General features: G+C 44.5%; 1 protein-coding gene across 1 annotated transcript in view; it reads left to right on the forward strand.

The window, feature by feature from the left end:
* Window positions 1-17,148, forward strand: part of C8A (complement C8 alpha chain) — a 72,253-nt gene extending 55,105 nt beyond the window's left edge. Inside the window, exons 8-11 of the mRNA XM_069592718.1 lie at window positions 7,377-7,502; window positions 8,624-8,781; window positions 12,983-13,205; window positions 16,351-17,148. Coding sequence (XP_069448819.1) covers window positions 7,377-7,502; window positions 8,624-8,781; window positions 12,983-13,205; window positions 16,351-16,502 — 659 coding nt within the window. The 3' untranslated portion in view covers window positions 16,503-17,148. The remainder of the gene's footprint in view (window positions 1-7,376; window positions 7,503-8,623; window positions 8,782-12,982; window positions 13,206-16,350) is intronic.
* The last annotated feature ends 295 nt before the right edge of the window (window positions 17,149-17,443 follow it).

Consider the following 17,443-nt stretch of genomic DNA (forward strand, 5'->3'; position numbering starts at 1 on the left):
TCCTGGACTGATCTGCGTCTCCCTTTCTTCCACTCTTGAGTTTAGACCATGTTGGCCTCTCTGAGCAGAATCTTGTTGCCGGGGTCCCCAGGCCTCTTCATGCCCGCCCTCTGCTCTCAAATTCCTCCTCACAATTTGGTTAATCCCTACTCATCCTTTCACACTTGCCTCTGGTACCCTTCCTTTTATACCTGTGCAGTTGTTGCCTTCTTTCAAAGTCCTCAGCACATAGTACAAGAACTGTCAGCTCACCTATCCATGTCTCCACACCTGGCTGTAAGTGCCCTGAGAGCAAACACTCCCCTTACCCTTCTTTATTTCCCAGATGCCTGGCACACAACGAGAAATTACTAAGGACAGGATGAAGTCATCCCAAATGTTCCTCAGGTAGTCTGGTATGTTCTTAAAGTCTCAGAATCTTGACTTTAGAGGAGCTCTTAAAAGATCACTTGTCAATACTCCAAACCCTTCTACTCACAAGCACACAGCCAGCTTCTGCTTGGTGCCCTCCCGATGTGGGGAGCTCACTGCCTCACCAAGCAATGATCTCCTTGGCCTCTGAGTGCTGCAGTGATTTACCTTACATTGCGTCTCAAACTCTTTCTCCGTCGCATCTGCCCTTTTGGTCCTAGTTCTTGCCCTTGCAGCCCCACCAACAAGCCATTAATTCCTTTTCCTTAAGACAACCCTCTGGGAACTTCAGTCTAGTTCTCTGAGAGAGAAATCTCTCCTTCCTTGTTCCAATAAACATCCCACATCACTTTCAGTTCAGTTCAGTTCAGTCGCTCAGTTGTGTCCAACTATTTGTGACCTCGTGGACTGCAGCACACCAGGCTTACCTGTCCATTACCAACTGCCAGAGTTTACCCAAACTCATGTCCATTGAGTCAGTGATGCTATCCGACCATCTCATCCTCCATTGTCCCCTTCTCCTCTCACCCTCAATGTTTCCCAGCATCAGAGTCTTTCTCAAGGAGTCAGTTCTCCCCATCAGGTGGCCAAAGTATTGGAGTTTCAGCTTCCACATCAGTCCTTCCAATGAACACCCAGGACTGATTTCCTTTAGGATGGACTGGTTGGATCTTCTTGCAGTCCAAGGGACTCTCAAGAGTCTTCTCCAACACCACAGGTCAAAAGCATCCATTCTTAGGTGCTCAGCTTTCTTTATAGTCCACTCTCACATCTATACATAACTACTGGAAAGGCAATAGCCTTGACTAGATGGACTTTTGTTGACAAAGTAATGTCTCTGCTTTTTAACATGCTCTACTTCTGCTTACTGTCTAGGTTGGTCATAACTTTCCTTCCAAGGAGTAAGTGCCTTTTTATTTCATGACTGCAGTCACCATCTGCAGTGATTTCGGAGCCCCCCCAAAATAAAGTCTGCCACTGTTTCCACTGTTTCTCCATCTGTTTCCCATGAAGTGATGGGACCAGATGGCATGATCTTTGTTTTCTGAATGCTGAGCTTTAAGTCAACTTTTTCACTCTCCTCTTTCACTTTCACCAAGAGGCTCTTTAGTTCTTCTTCACTTTCTGCCATAAGGGTGGTGTCATCTGCATATCTGAAGTTGTTGATATTTATCCCAGCAATCTTGATTCCAGCTTGTGCTTCATCCAGCCCAGTGTTTCTCATGATGTACTCTGCATATAAGTTAAATAAGCATGATGATGATATACAGCCTTGACGTATTCTTTTCCCTATTTGGAACCAGTGTGTTGTTCCATGTCCAGTTCTAACTGTTGCTTCCTGACCTGCATATAGGTTTCTCAAGAGGCAGGCCAGGTGGTCTGGTATTCCCATCACTTTCAGAATTTCCCACAATTTATTGTGATCCATACAGTCAAAGGTGTTGGCATAGTCAATAAAGCAGAAGTAGATGTTTTTCTGGAACTCTCTTGCTTTTTTGATGATCCAGAGGATGTTGGCAATTTGATCTCTGGTTCCTCTGCCTTTTCTAAAACCAGCTTGAACATCTGGAAGTTCACATCACCTTAAACATTCCCAAAAGGACCAGGCTTTGGATTTCTTCAACCTTACGCTTCTTCTTACCCAATCATTCCCCAGTTTCTTTTTTTATCTTATTGTGGTAAGAACACTTGACACGTGATTTACTCTTTTAACAAATGTTTTAGCATACAATACAGAATTCTTCACTCTAAGGACAGAGTGATACAACAGGAACTCTGGCACTTATTCATCTAGGGTAACTGAGAGTTTATGCCTCATCACCCTCTTCCTCCGCCCCTGGTAAACACAATTCTGTGCTCTGCCTCTGTGAGTTTGACCACTCTACATACTTCACACTAAGTAGAATCATGCAGTTCTGGTCTTGCTGTGACTGGCCTCTTAGCATAACGTCCTCAGGGTTCAGCCATGGTGTTGCATACAGCAGGATTTCCTTTTTTTCAAAGGTTGCGTGGTGTCCAGTGAATGTCTCATTTTCTTATTTCCTTTGAAAAGTATAGCTCCCAGAACTTGGCTCCAGGTTCCGGGTTTCTCTAACCTGTGCAGAAGGAGTGAGGTTATCACTGCCTTTCCTCTATTGATTATAATTTTCACTTGGCATCACTGCCCTACTGAGCTGGAAGTTATCTAAAATGCTTAGGCCTTTTCTCTGGTTCTCCTGCTAAGCTGACTCTATCCCTTACTGTGCTCATGTACTTGGTATTTTATCTCCAGGGCAGGATCTTGTAACTTTCCAATCTGAATCTCATTTCTCGTGCTTGGTCTGTCTGTTCATCAGCCTTTTGAGGGCTTTTTGGATCCTGGTTCATTTCCTAGTTCCTTCCGCCTGGGTAGATACAATGAGCCTGGCTGCTAGGTCCTTATTTAAGGCATTAACTAGGACAGGGTGGAGGCCCGCTTGCTGTGACAGGTCACCGGAGGTTCTCTATAGGACGAGGGTACTTAATATCTGATCCCAGATGCACTGCATAGGTTTCATACGAGATGCTTGTTTAAAATATCATTTGCTGATTACTCTGAAATACAGAATCAGAATCGAGAGAAGTGGGGACCTGGAACCTGTTTTTAAGCACTCCAGAAGATCTCACTATGTAGCCAGGTTCAGCAAACATCAATTCCAATTCACTGAGTTCAACAGCCCAAAGCAAATGCCATTTTGATCTGGTCCAGAGCTGACATCTAAGGAGTCGGGCTGCTGAGATGGGGTGGAGCCCTGGCAGAGCACCGCCTGGTCCTGTAGTCTGTCCCCCCACGCCGTGTGCCCGTCTGGGCAAGTGTTACTCAGTCGTGCTGGACACGCTTCTGCTCTTCCCCTCAGCCCCTCCTCTGCTCTCTGCATCCGGCACTCAGGCTTTGTGTCTTAGCTTCTATACCAGCCTCAAGTCCTGGATTTTGGCACCACATGTGACCTCCCCCGGCCCCTATCCCAGCTTACTGGTCTTGGTTTTCCATGGGTGCTCTCTAGACAGCTCTGACTTGCAGTCCCCATGACTTCTGGCAAGAGACTCCTTTTCTAGCCCTGGTGTATCGAAATGAGCAACTCTCAGATCCAACTGAGTCTTCACTGACTATATGGCCCACATCTGCTAACTTCTCAAGGCCAGGACCTTACTTGTTCAGACTGGCATCATATTTATATCAGTTTTATCCTCAGAGTGTCTACCTTGACCAATATACAGTATGCCTGGGATGGTAGTAGTAGATGCTTACTAAAATTTTCAGCAGAATTTATTCTGATGAAATAACTGAAATTAGTGAATGTACCACTAATTCTTCTAAGCACGACAGATGTGTTTGAATCTCAGCTCCACTGTTCTTTTTAACTGTGTGGTCTTAGGCAAGACAATTAATCTTTATGAACCAAGCATGTCACAACTAAACGTGAGACATGTCAGGTAGGTGACTAAGGATACTTTTAGCCCTCACGCTGTGTGGTTCTTAAGTCACAGACCTCCCCTTGCTGGCTGGTACCCTCCTTCAGGGTCCTCAGGAGGCAATTCTTTGCAATCAAGCCTTACTGTAGAATTCGCTTCTCCCAGCAGCGCCTGCCAAGCTGTCGGCAGACCCTTCATGAGCATAATCACTCCACAGGCATCCTCCAGCCCCCACTAATCAGCCCGTCCTGTCACTTTAATTCAGCAGCACTCCACCACTCACCTAAGTAATCACTCTGGCTTCTGCCCATGAATTCCTTTCATCCACTTTTGTTTATCACTGTTGAAGCAATTTTTAATCAAAACAATTAAATATGCTAAATCTTCCTCAATTAGTAGTGCATTAAAAATTAAAAGTACTTGAACGGAAATGGCAGAAGAAGCCGTTTGCTTGGTGCTGAGTGCTAGTACTTAAAGGATCACTTCTCCCAGAAACTCTCAGCTCAGAGTTATTCAGAAACCACTGCACACAGAGGCTCAGAGGGCCCTGGCCAAGAGAGGCCTGGGGATGAGCAAGTCTAACTCCTTCTCTCCATAAACGGGAAACTGAGACCCCGTGAGATTGGGGACCTTTTCTAAGTTCATACAGGGTGTCAGGGACTGGGATGTGTTCTGTATCACTTAAAAAAAATAAAATTCGTATGTATTTAAAATATACAGTATGATGATTATATATATATATATATATATGAAATGATTATCACAGTCGAGCTAATTAACACATATTCTTCTCACATAGTCAGGTGTGTGTGTGTGTGTGTGTGTGTGTGTGTGTGATAAGACTACTTGCAATCTACTCCCTTTGCAAATTTCCAGTTTTCAATACAGTGTTACTAACTAGAGTCGCCAGGCTGTGTATTAGCTCTCTAGGTTTATTTCTCCAACACAACCGCAACCTTGTGCAGCATCTCCCCTTTTGCCAACCAGCTCCTTGTCCTGGGAAACCACCATTCTGCTCTCTGCTTCTATAGATGTGACTTTTGTAGAGCTCATGATAAGTGCGATCGTAAAGTTTTTTTCTTTTTGTGTATGACCTATTTCATTTAGTATAACGTCCTCTAGTTTCATCCACATTGTCCCAAATGGCAGGATTTCTTTACATTTTAAGGTAGGATCTCTTTATATGGGATATATCTATAGGGTGTGTGTGTGTGTGTGTATATATATATGTCATACATATATATACACATACATATGGGCTATACAGAGTATATACATATGTATACAATTTTTAATATATAACAATTACATATATTATATATTATTATTATATTATATACACTAATACATATAATTATGTTATCATACATTATTTATATGTAAGTATATAACATAATTTATATAATTATAATGATTATATATAAGTTATAATTATATATAACTATTTGATCATTATTAATTATATAATATGTATATAATTATTCCATATATAGTAATTTCTTTGTCCATTCATCTAAGCGACTGGGATTTGAATTCGTAATTCCTGGCTTCTAAGATTCTTTCCATCAGAAGCTGTTACCAAACAATTCTTGGCATTCATTTTCATTCATTAATCATTTCAGTTCAGTTCAGTCGCTCAGTCGTGTCCGACTATTTGCGACCCCATGAATCGCAGCACGCCAGGCCTCCCTGGTCATCACCATCTCCCGGAGTTCATTCAGACTCACGTCCATCGAGTCCGTGATGCCATCCAGCCATCTCATCCTCGGTTGTCCCCTTCTCCTCCTGCCCCCAATCCCTCCCAGCATCAGAGTCTTTTCCAATGAGTCAACTCTTCGCATGAGGTGGCCAAAGTACTGGAGCTTCAGCTTTAGCATCATTCCTTCCAAAGAAATCCCAGGGTTGATCTCCTTCAGAATGGACTGGTTGGATCTCCTTGCAGTCCAAGGGACTCTCAAGAGTCTTCTCCAACACCACAGTTCAAAAGCATCAATTCTTCAGCACTCAGATTTCTTCACAGTCCAACTCTCACATCCATACATGACCACAGGAAAAACCATAGCCTTGACTAGACGGACCTTAGTCGGCAAAGTAATGTCTGCTTTTGAATATGCTATCTAGGTTGGTCATAACTTTTCTTCCAAGGAGTAAGCGTCTTTTAATTTCATGGCTGAAATCACCATCTGCAGTGATTTTGGAGCCCCCCCAAATAAAGTCTGACACTGTTTCCACTGTTTCCCCATCTATTTCCCATGAAGTGATGGGACTGGATGCCATGATCTTCGTTTTCTGAATGTTGAGCTTTAAGCCAACATTTTCGCTCTCCTCTTTCACTTTCATCAATCATTTATCCTAAGAGTATTTATGGAGATCCTTCTCCATGGCAGACTGACAGAGTGCTAAATAAGATGTCAGTGCTTGACCTCATAGAATTTAGTTTCATAGGAATGCCAGCAAGTAAACTTGCTGCCCAAAACTCCCTTGAAAATATTGAATCTAATCTTTAGCTTAACTGAATTGCAACCTAAGTGATCTTTCCTTTGTGGTTGCTGGAATAATACACTGACTAGTTATAATTATTTATAGTTACAGTGAAAAGCAATGATGTGCTGAAAATACAAACTCCAGTTCACAGCCTTCAGAAGCCTTTAGCTACAGAGGAAGTTGAACTTTGTAGCAATGGTCAATATCTTGCTCCGGTCTGCTTTTCCAGCCTTATCTTGCCACTTGACCAAGGGTTGGAAATCCCAATCTGTTCACCTACAGGCTGTGGGATTTGGGGCAAAATGACATCATTCCTTTGAGAATTATTTTCTTCATTTGCAAAATGCAGATTCCTCAACAGCTCTTCAGATATAGACAGAGGCAGCTAATATGGGCCTCATGGTTCTCATGGGGTCAGAAGTCAGGCAGCCTCCCCACGGAGATCTATCAATCTTCTGACAGCACCTAGCCTCTCCGAGGTGCAAAGAGGACCTGGACAAAAAGAATTGGGACACAAATGATCATTCAGGCCCAAACAAAGCACATGGGTATCTTTGAAGAAAGGGGGAGGTGTTCTGATTCAAAAGTGTTCACGGAAGAAATGGTATTTAAATTGGAGCTTGTGTGGACTTCAGAATGACAGTGAAAAAGGAGAGAAGAAGGGGCAACATATGCAAGATTGGCGCCAATCGTGGGCCAGGCACTGCATGAGGCACAGGGGTAAAGGAGATGGATCAGACAGAATCACCTTCTCAAGGAGGCCCGTGGAGAATGTGCAAAGGAAATGGAACAAGCACTTTTGACCAACCAGCATGTGCAATGCATATTCCTTCTTATTTCAAGAATATTTGCATTGGAACAGTAGGGAAGAAAACACTGAACCTGAGTTAAAGAACAGGGATTTCAACCCAGATCTCATAGACTCTAAAATAGAAGCTAGTTTCTACTACTGTGAGCTGGTGAGCTATGAGCTACTATTATGAGCGGATTGTACATATTCACTGGCTTTCGTGTCTCAGCATTCTGTATTTCTCTGCTTCCTGTTGCAGGTATTACCAGCACTGAAATCAAGAGATGCTTTGGAGTCTCTTTGGGCATTGAGTATTCAGAGAAGATACAAACTAGAGGAAGTTTATCATTAGGACCCTGTGAAAAATCTGGAGATGGCAAACTAAGCAAGTATTAATAATGCGCTTCCCCCCAAAGAAGCCAGATTCCCCCTTGGACACATAATCGAGGCATATATATTCTTCCCAATTGATTCCATTTCAGTCGATGGTTGCACTGTGTATCTGCTGAATACCTCAAACCAATGACCTGTAGTGATCCTATTTTGAATCCCAACATGGGCTGAGATCACCTTAGAAATGCCTGACTTCCTATTTGTACAACATCTTAGATTTCAAGCACCAAAGATCTGAGTAAGAGCTGGGAGGAAAGGCATGTGCAGACAGAATCTGGAAAGTTAACAACTGAGATCAAGTCCCATCAGGCACAGCTCACAGGGAGGACACAAGTTTGCTGAGAGATAAAAATGTGGTTACCAAGTCCAAGCTCAAAGAATAATTATTAAAGAAAAATTGTGCAAGAATACTTTATAACATCTCCTGCACAGGTCACTATTCATTCATTCATTCAACAGGTATTGAGTCATTTTTTTCCAGGTGGAAGACACACAAGATGCAAGGATGCTGAAATAGTTTATAATAGATGGATGAGTAGATGAGGTTCAAGTTAGTTCTATTGCACTGAGCTACTCATGTCTCAGGGTCTTAAGTCAACTACTTTTCTCGGTTGCCTTTTTCCCTCCTCCCTCCATTTACCTGCCAAGATTTATCCATTCTTCTAGGTAACTGACTTTTTACCTGACCACGTCCCGCCTCCTACTGTAGATCTGACTACATATTTCTCTGAACCCCTACTGAGAAATCATTTATAGCACCTGTAATATTTGGTTGAAGCTATTTGGCATATAGTAAGTGCCAAGCAAACATTCGGCCTGTAAATGAATACATGAATGAATCAGTCATTATCCATTTTCCCATCTTCTCCCTCCTCCATGTTGGGTTGAGCTGTCTTCCCAGGGCCTGCTCTAACCCAAAGGATGAGTCGATTTCCAAGTGTTGGTGCTTCTTTTCTGCCTTGTCCTGCTAGTTAACTGAGCAAGGTAGAAGACTGGGAGACAGCTGTAAGGAGAGCACTTAAACTCTGTTCCAAATCTCATCTAGTGGAGCTTGCCAACTGGTCCTTTGGCATCTAAGGAAATGCGCTAATGTGATTATTCTCTCGATGGTAGCTGAAGACCAGAAGGCCATGGGAATGGAAGACTTCATTTCTCGGGTGCGCGGTGGCAGCTCTGGCTGGGGAGGTGGCTTGACACAAGAGAGCAGCATCATTACGTACCGTTCCTGGGGGAGGTCATTAAAGTATAATCCTGCTGTTATTGATTTTGAGGTAAGTCTTTTCGCAGTTGAAGAAACTCTTGGTCCACAAGGAATGAAAGTGAAGCAGACCAGATCATTTTATATTTCTTATTATGAGTCCATCAAAAAACAAGATTAAATGTAACAGCACACTGAACTGGTGGCCTTACCCAAGCCTGACTACAGGGATGTGTGACTCTATGTGCAGGCCACAGGAGAGCTGGGGTCACAAGCTTACTACCTGGTTAGGGTCTAGTGTTATACTAGTAGTCCTAGAATTTCTTCAGGAGTAGACCACCTTATAAAAAAAGCACTATTCACATTTATGCATAAAAGACTTTAAAAATCACATCTGTTAAGTTGGAGGTTGGCAAACTTTTTTCTGTAAAGAGCAGATAGTAAATACTGTAGGTTTCTAGGTTATATACAGTCTCTTTCACACAAGTTCTTCTTTTTCTCCAATCTTGTAAAAATGTTAATGATTCTTAGCTCAAAGGTCATACAGAAATAAGCTGTGGGCTTAGTGTGATTTCAAGCTACAGTCTGCTGCCCCTGCTCTACATGATCTCATCACGATGACCTCTGGCACAGACAGGATTCTCCCCATGGATCGCATGTACACCCGTGGTGGATTCATGTCAATGTAAGGCAAAACCAATACAGTATTGTAAAGGAAAATAAAGTAAAAATAAAAATTTAAAAAAATAATAATAAAAAAATAAAAGAAAAGATTAGGAAACTGAGGTTCCAAGTCATCAAGGGAATCATTTAGGGTCACAGAGCCCATAAGTGGAAGTACCTGGATCCAAGACCTTTGGACTTCATGTCCAGTTCTCTCTTCTCTCTATTCTAGCACCATCCTTACAGCCATGGTTCTCAGCCACTAGGGTCAATTTTTCTCCCCCAGGAGACATTGGGCAATCTGAAGACATTTTTGCTTGTAACAACTGAGAAGATGCTATTGGCATCTAGGGGCCAGAAGCCAGGGAGGCTGCTAAACACTCCCCAATGCACAGGGCAGCCCCCACAGCAAGGAAACACCTGGCTGCTGGTGCTAACAGCGCCAAAATTGAGAAAGCTTGCCTTAAATCTCCAGCCCCACAAAGGAAGTAAAGTTGTATTCAAACTGTAAAGCAAGTAAATTGTTCCACCAGTATCATCACACTATTCAATTCATATGCAAGAAAACGCAATACTGTCTTTTGGGAGAGAGCTTGAGTTTAGGGTGAAGAAGATGTAAGCCATTAGAAAACGAGAGTTGCATTTTGGGCTTTTAAGTAAAATATAATTGTTTTCTTGCCCATTTTCCCTAACCTTTGCTCATTTTCTATATATAGGTAAAAATTCCAGGTGTGGACACATTCCTTCTCTTTAAAATATATACAAACAGTTAAACCTAGAAATCTATTACAACACCCTCTTTTCTATGAAGAAAGAGGTCAGATGGATTAACCTTGATTTCATTTCTTCTCCAATAAGTAAGGGACCATTTTCACTCACCTGTAATTCACATAGGGTCTGAAAATTGCTATCATCAAGCTATTAGTGATTTGGGCAAAACTGTAAAATTGATATCAAGAGTAATATATCAACTTTCATGGGCAAGAGGCAAGCTCTTTGTTTGCTTTGAGCTAAACATCCAAGGGGAAGACTGACGTGCATGATTTGGAGAAGACTCAATACTGCCTTTTGGGAGAGACAGCTTGGGTTTGGAGTGAAAAAGATGTAGTCTGGCTGACGGATCAGCCACCTTTTTGATGTGTGTGTGTGACCTTGGATGAGTTACTTCATTTTCTGAGGCTCAGGGTTCTGCTGTGTAACATGGGGATAGTAAAATGTTACGTCTCAAGGTTAGGGAAAGAGATATCAATACTTAGTGAAGTCGGATAAGGAGGCAGGTTTGTGGAGGTTAAGGAAGCTGGCCAAATCTCAGAACTAGAAAATGGCACAGCCCAGCTGGAGCCAAGACTGACTGATTCTAATGCTCAGAATCTCTTCACAACCTGTGATGACCCCTGGAAAGTTGGATTCGATGCTTGAGGCTGTTGGCAGGTCATAGAGCAGGGGATTGATGCAACTAAAGCTGTGCTTTAAACGAAAATGACAGACAGACAGATAGGCAATCAGACTACAGACATAGAGGGGAGACCAGTTAGAGAGTTATTTGGAACTTGATGCTCGCAGTGGAAAGAACCTTCTTCACTTGAGTATTCCCAGAGCTTAGCAGTGTCTATTTATGGCAGGTGCTTAGATTGAGTGAACACAGGAATCATGCCATGTGATGATGTTGTTATGGTATACATTATTATATGTTATCTGTTATTTTATAGTGTGTTATATCATACTACTTTCCTTCTCTGATTTTTTTTTCATTTGTAAAATGGGAACAAGACCATTGCCAATAGCTTTCAAGCTCTAACATTTTAAGAATCATTTCCTCAATCTTCTTCCCTCTTTAAGTCCCACCAGCCTTTCCACACCCTCTTCTTGAGGATTCAGGGAATAGAAAGGAGACATGGAGGTCTGAGTTCTGAGCTCCCCTGGAAGGTCAAAGGGAAGCTGCCCAATGGTCCTGGCTTTCTCTGGAACTAAAAGTCATATTTATCCAGGGCAGTCCATTCTGCACCCATTTCCTAACAGTGGGGCCAGATTCCCTGCACTTCCAGTAATGGTCTCCTCCCCGTGGTTGGGGGCCCAGCCAGTACCAACATGACCAGCCTGGTGACCTCAGCCACAGCCCCTGGTCACAGGACAAGGTTTGTTTGCCACAGGTCTCTCTGTACACATTTCCAGGAACCCACTCAAAGCAGGGCGAGTGCCTTTCCTGACCTCTGATTCTTGAGAAGTAAGTTTGCTCCAGTAGGGTTCAGTCCCATCTCAGAATGGCCCTGTGACCTTGGCAAATCCTTCCTCTCTCAGCTCCTCAGGTTCCTCTCCTGTAAAATGAGAGACCTGGGAAAGAATTTTCATGTTTATGTGTTTAAAAAATAGTGTTATAAGCATATTGCAGATAATCATATATACATGCAGTTAAAAAAAATTTTTTTTTAACTATCATCACATCTAATAAAAATAGTGCTTTATTTTATTCTGTTCTTCCTCTTTGCAATGGAATCTCACACTCATTATTTCCTTAGATCCTCACATGAATTTTAAGTAAGTTATTATTCCCATTTTATAGATAATGGGGCTCAGGCTTAGGAGGGGCAGTTCTGGGCCACACAGCTGAGAAGTGAGCAGCATTCATTCAGCTGTGACTGTGTGACAGCCCTTGCCTGTCTTTCAACTTTAATCCTCTTGATAAACCAGGAGTGTAGGACTATTTTTCTCACTTTACAGATGAGGAAGGAAGGCTCCATGTGTAATGGGACAGAAATCACACAGCTAGAAGCAGAGCTTGGATTTGAAGCCAGATTTTCTAGCCCCAGATTCAATGCTCTCTGTTCTATCTACGACTTTCCAAGCAGGGGTTGACCACCCTCTCCCCACTAGGGGATATCTAGCAATATCAGAAAACAGTTTTTATTTTCATGGCTAGAAGAGGCTATTGGCATCTGGTGGGTAAATGCCAGCAATGGTGCTAATGATCATACAATGCACAGGCCAGCCCGTCCCTGCCAATAAAGAGTTATTCAGCTGGAGATGCAATAGTGCTGCAGCTGAGAATCCCTGGGCTACATTCCTGCCTAGAATGGGCTGCTGCAAATATAAGACAACCCCAGCATACACACAGGCAAACCCCACACTCACACCATTAGGGGTTGTGCTCAGCAGTGGCAACACAACTGCCTATCAGGAACTTTATTAATCCCTGCATTGAAGGCTGACAATAAAACATACACATAGACATATAAGTACTTTATACTCCTCCTGCTTCCTAAGAATGCTGGAGGGGGCGGATGAGTTGGCACAGCTAGCTTTTGGGTTCTTGTCTTCCTCTGGGATCTGGGGACAACAGGTTTCAGAGTTATGTAGCACCATGTTCAGTATGGTCCATTGTGTGTGGTACTGAGCTGGTCACTCAAACACTCTTAGACTCTGATTCTTCATCCATGGCCTGGGAAACCTAATACCCACTTTACAGAGTGGCTGCTTGGATCTAATGCAACAGGATAATCTGGCTCTGTGCCTGGCGTGCAGCAGGCCTTCCTGAGGGTTGATGACCAGTTCTTGGGCTCTGGGAAGCTGTACAGAGCCCAGGGTGCAGTCCTCTGTTCTTTCTGTGCCCACAGATAAGGCCAATCCATGAGATACTGCGGCACACGAACCTGGGGTCCCTGGAGACCAAGCGCCAGAACCTGAGGCGGGCCCTGGACCAGTACCTGATGGAATTCAACGCCTGCCGCTGTGGGCCCTGCTTCAACAATGGGGAGCCCATCCTTGAGGGTACCAGCTGCAAGTGTCTGTGCCCCGTGGGTCGCCAGGGCCTTGCCTGTGAGCAAATGCAGTCAGAGGGTAAGGCCCGTGCATCCTCACTCAGCTTCTAGCCTACTCCAGCTCAGAGGGTTCTTGGGGTTCCCAGCCTCTCTCCTCTGTGCCCTCTTGCCCACTGCTCTAGGAAGCCACATTCTGAGCTCTATGACTGACCCCTGCGTTTACCAGTTCTTATGCTCTCTCCCTGCTATCAGGACCCTCTCTCAGGATGAGAACAGTTTTAGACCGAGGCGCATATGGACAACAGGGCTCATTTCTGGAGGGATGTATTCATTTCTGAAGGCTGCCACAACAAAGTATCAAAAACTGGGCGGCTTATTGCAATGGAAATGTATTGTCTCAGACTTCTAGAAATCAGAAACCTCATTCTGGGTGTACTGGCTAGGCTGCTTTCTTCTGGAGGCTCCATGAGGGAATCTGTTCTTTCTCCTAGCCTCAGGCGCTTGTCAGCAACACTAAGCATTCTTGGCTTGTAGCTACACCATTCCAGTCTCTGCCTCTGTCTTCACGTGTGGTGCATATTTTCATGTTGGGTAGGAGTCCCCTGTAAAGTGGGGGTGATGTTGGTGCCTGCATCACAGTGTGCTGAGAATTAAACTAGCTAATTTGTGTGGCAAGCTCATTCACGTAAGAAAAAAGGAGAACTCTGATAGAAGATCTGTCCTGAGTTGGAGCTGCATCTAAATCCCTCCTTTGTGGGCTAAAGGGAATATAAATGGGGTCCCAACAAGCTGCCTGATATCCTGTAGGAAGAATTCCAAGAGGGGTAAGCCAAGATGTGAGTCAATTCTAGAGTCCTTATGAAGGAAGAGGCAGAGAACAAAACCCAAGCAGAACAATTACATGGGCTAAGCCTGGTACAGTTTCCTCATGGGAACTGGAAAAAAAGAAACTGCCTGTTAGGTGTGTAAGTTGGGAGATACACAGAAAATCATGCAGGGTTGATACTGCCCAGCTCCAAGGCCCAGGGATTTCTTAACTTTTCAAGTGGAGTTTGGACTGCGTTTCAGCTCCCAATTGCCTCATTGGCCAGGCAACTTTCCAGAGGAACCAAAGGTCAGTGAACAGAAAGAATAACAAATTCTGCACCAGGCACTATTGCAACACTTCATGTGCATAAACCCCTTTGTCCCTCCGAGAATGTGATGTTGTCGCTGTTCAGTTGCTAAATTCTGTCTGAATCTTTGCGACTCCAGGGACTGCAGCATGCCCTTCAGTATCTCCTGGGGTTTGCTCAAATTCGTATTCATAGAGTCAGTGATGCTTTATCACCCCAGTTCACAGATGAGGATACGGGGGCAGAAAGAAGGTGAAATAACTTGCTGGGTCATCTATCTGGGGAGAGTCAGAGCCAGCGTTTGGATCCAGGTGATCTGATGTTAGGACCCAGGCTCTTAACTGTTACATTCTATTAATTTACATTCTAAGACAGGGGTCCCCAACCTTTGGGCTGTGCACCTGTAGGTGGCATTAGATTAGAAATAAAAGTGCACAATAAACGCAATGCGCTCAAATCATCCTGAAACCATCTCCCCTCACCCCGGTCTATGAATAACTATCTTCTGTGAAACTGGTCCCTGGTGCCAAAAAGGCTGGGGACTACTGTCCTAAGAATCAGGACATGTGGGGAATGAAGGCAGAGAGTCTGAGATGAGTGCACTGACTATCTCTTTGGGGAGTGGACAGGGAGGATATGGTCCAAGTGCTGGTTATAAGGCGACCTGGTTTAAAAGAACAGATGTCGGCTCTATCTGGATGATTAGAATCAGAGCATGTCAGGGGCCCCTAGAGCCAGGGACTTGTTTGGATTCCTGTCCACACAGCATAGTGCAAAGGGAACAGGTGGTGTGGACTACCCAGAGATGACTCGCCAGCGATCCAGTGCTGGGCTTGGTGGTGACCACGCCGAGTCACATGAACCATGGTGGGCACTAGAGAATGGGGACATGATAAAAAGGATCTAAGGGGTGGCAGGGCACAGAGCGCTGGGTCCTCCTCACAGCCCTGCTTTCCCTGCAAGAGTACATTCAGTCAGTTGCATTCAGCTCATGGGGGTTCCATTAACCTTGTTCTAAGCAGGATATGGACCTTGGGTGGCCGTGAGGCTATCAGACTGAACTTTCAGCCAGACAGAGATCAATCTGGCAAGGAAATCTAAGGCCGGGGAATCAGCCACCATGGAGACCCACTAATGGAGGGCCCGAGGGATTTTCCCAGCAAATCTTTGCCTGTAGGGACCAAGCCACAGAAGTGAGAGGAATAGAGAACCCTGCTGTGGCTGCCCCACCAGGGAGTATAATTACAGAGCTGGAAGGGACTTGAAGATAATCTAACCCAATGATATTTACACTGGGATCTGACGAAGCCTGCGGTCTCCTAGGGGCTGCCCCAGGGGAGCAGGGAAACCTAATAGACACCACAGCTACAAATAGGACAGCTTCACTTTCATCTGACTTCCATGTCAGGTCCCATCCAAGATTTCATTTAAGGAAAAAACAACAACAACAACAACAGTAATGAAAAAAGTTATGATGGAAAAACCCCACTGGATGAATCCATCCTTTTCCTTTACAGAAGTGAAAACTCAGGCTAAGAGAGGAGATGAGCTGGTCCAGAGGCATACAGACAGTATGCCCCAGGCTAGAGGGATTGTGTAAGCCGGGTTTCTAGAGACAGTGCATGTCCAGCACGGGTTCTGATGCTCTGTGCAGAGAATCTATCAACCGCTGGGGCTCCATCAGAGACTGAGGGGGTTAGTTTTTGAACCCTCATTTAAAAGCCCAGTAATCCTTTCCCTAGGGATGTCTGACTGGCCTTTGTCTGTGAAGCTCTAGCTGGGATGAGCTCCCTCTCTGCACACACTTCACTGGCTTGGAGTCATTCTTGCAGAGGCAGACGCCTCCATGCCTCTCTCTGCTATCCATCTTCCATGGAACCGTGGGTTCCAATTTCATGAGATGGGCTCCCAGTGGCCTCTTCTCACTCCACTCAAGAGTTTCAAATTAAGTGTGAGGCAGCAAGCACAGAGGTCTTGGTTGGCTACACCCAGGCATTTCCCCAAGGAGAGCGTATAGACCACTCTAGGGCGGTGGGATGGGCTTCACTCTTCACTATCCGAGCTGCTGCTGGTATGCTAACCTTGTTCCCCGGGAAATCATCCATGCAGGAGCTAAGGCGGATGGTCATTGGAGCTGCTGGAGCTCCTGGTCGGCTTGCAGATCGGGCACCCAGGAGAGGAGGAGAGAGTGTAACAATCCCGCACCCCAGAACGGAGGTGCCTCGTGTCCAGGCCACAGGCTGCAGACCCAGGCATGCTGAGTGCCTCCGGGCACAGGCTGGAGCGGGGACAGGGGATGTCACTGCTTGTGCTGACCAATGAAGACAGACCTCACTCAGCTGACAGACGATACCCATCAGCATGGACTTTTTATTTGTCCTGGACCAGACTGTGCCATCAACAACCAACAGTTGTATCACCCACATAACTCAGTCAAAACTGGGTGTTGAGAGTTAATTAGAGGGTTAGCTGCTCATGGCACTTTGGATCATCCAAAAAGAAAAGAAAAGAAAAGGAACTATCTCCATCCATGTCTTCGAGGAACTTTTAAGATGATGGAGGGACAAGACAGGCAGATACTTTTGAAACCATCAATTGCCAATGAAACAAAGCACCATGAGAATGGTCTCAGTTCTTTGATAACATTTGTTCATTTGGAGAACCATTGTTAGTTTGCAAGATAAGAAGACATACTGAAACAAGCAGAAAAATTAAAGACTGAGTCAAGTTCCTTCAATTTTCCTTCACTGGGACTCAACATATTCTTGTATTTCTTCAACTAATCTCTCATGTTTGCTTGAGTTCTTACCACAAATATCACCTTTCTCCCACTTGTTTTTTCACAGCACACTAGTCTTTTCTTTCATTGCCTTTTTCACAGTTAGTAATTATATATTGGATCCCATATTTCCTGTGACTATTTTTGACCTCTCTCCCCATGGATGGTAATCTGGAAAGCAGGGATCAGCTTTGTCTCATTCAGCACTGCGTCCCCAGAGGTCAGGGCTGTGCCTTGAATCGGAGGGAATTAACAAGCATCTGTGGGTGAAGTGAGGGACTGAACAAAGAATCACTTCAGAAATGTGGTCTCTCCTCCACTCCCAGAGGGAAGTGTGGAATCCATGCATCTGCCAGGCACCTCGGGCTCCCCTTCGGATACAGCTGGTAAAGAATTCGCCTGCAATGCAGGAGACCTGGGTTC

Source organism: Ovis canadensis, chromosome 1 (assembly GCF_042477335.2).
Source record: "Ovis canadensis isolate MfBH-ARS-UI-01 breed Bighorn chromosome 1, ARS-UI_OviCan_v2, whole genome shotgun sequence".
NCBI lineage: Eukaryota > Metazoa > Chordata > Mammalia > Artiodactyla > Bovidae > Ovis > Ovis canadensis.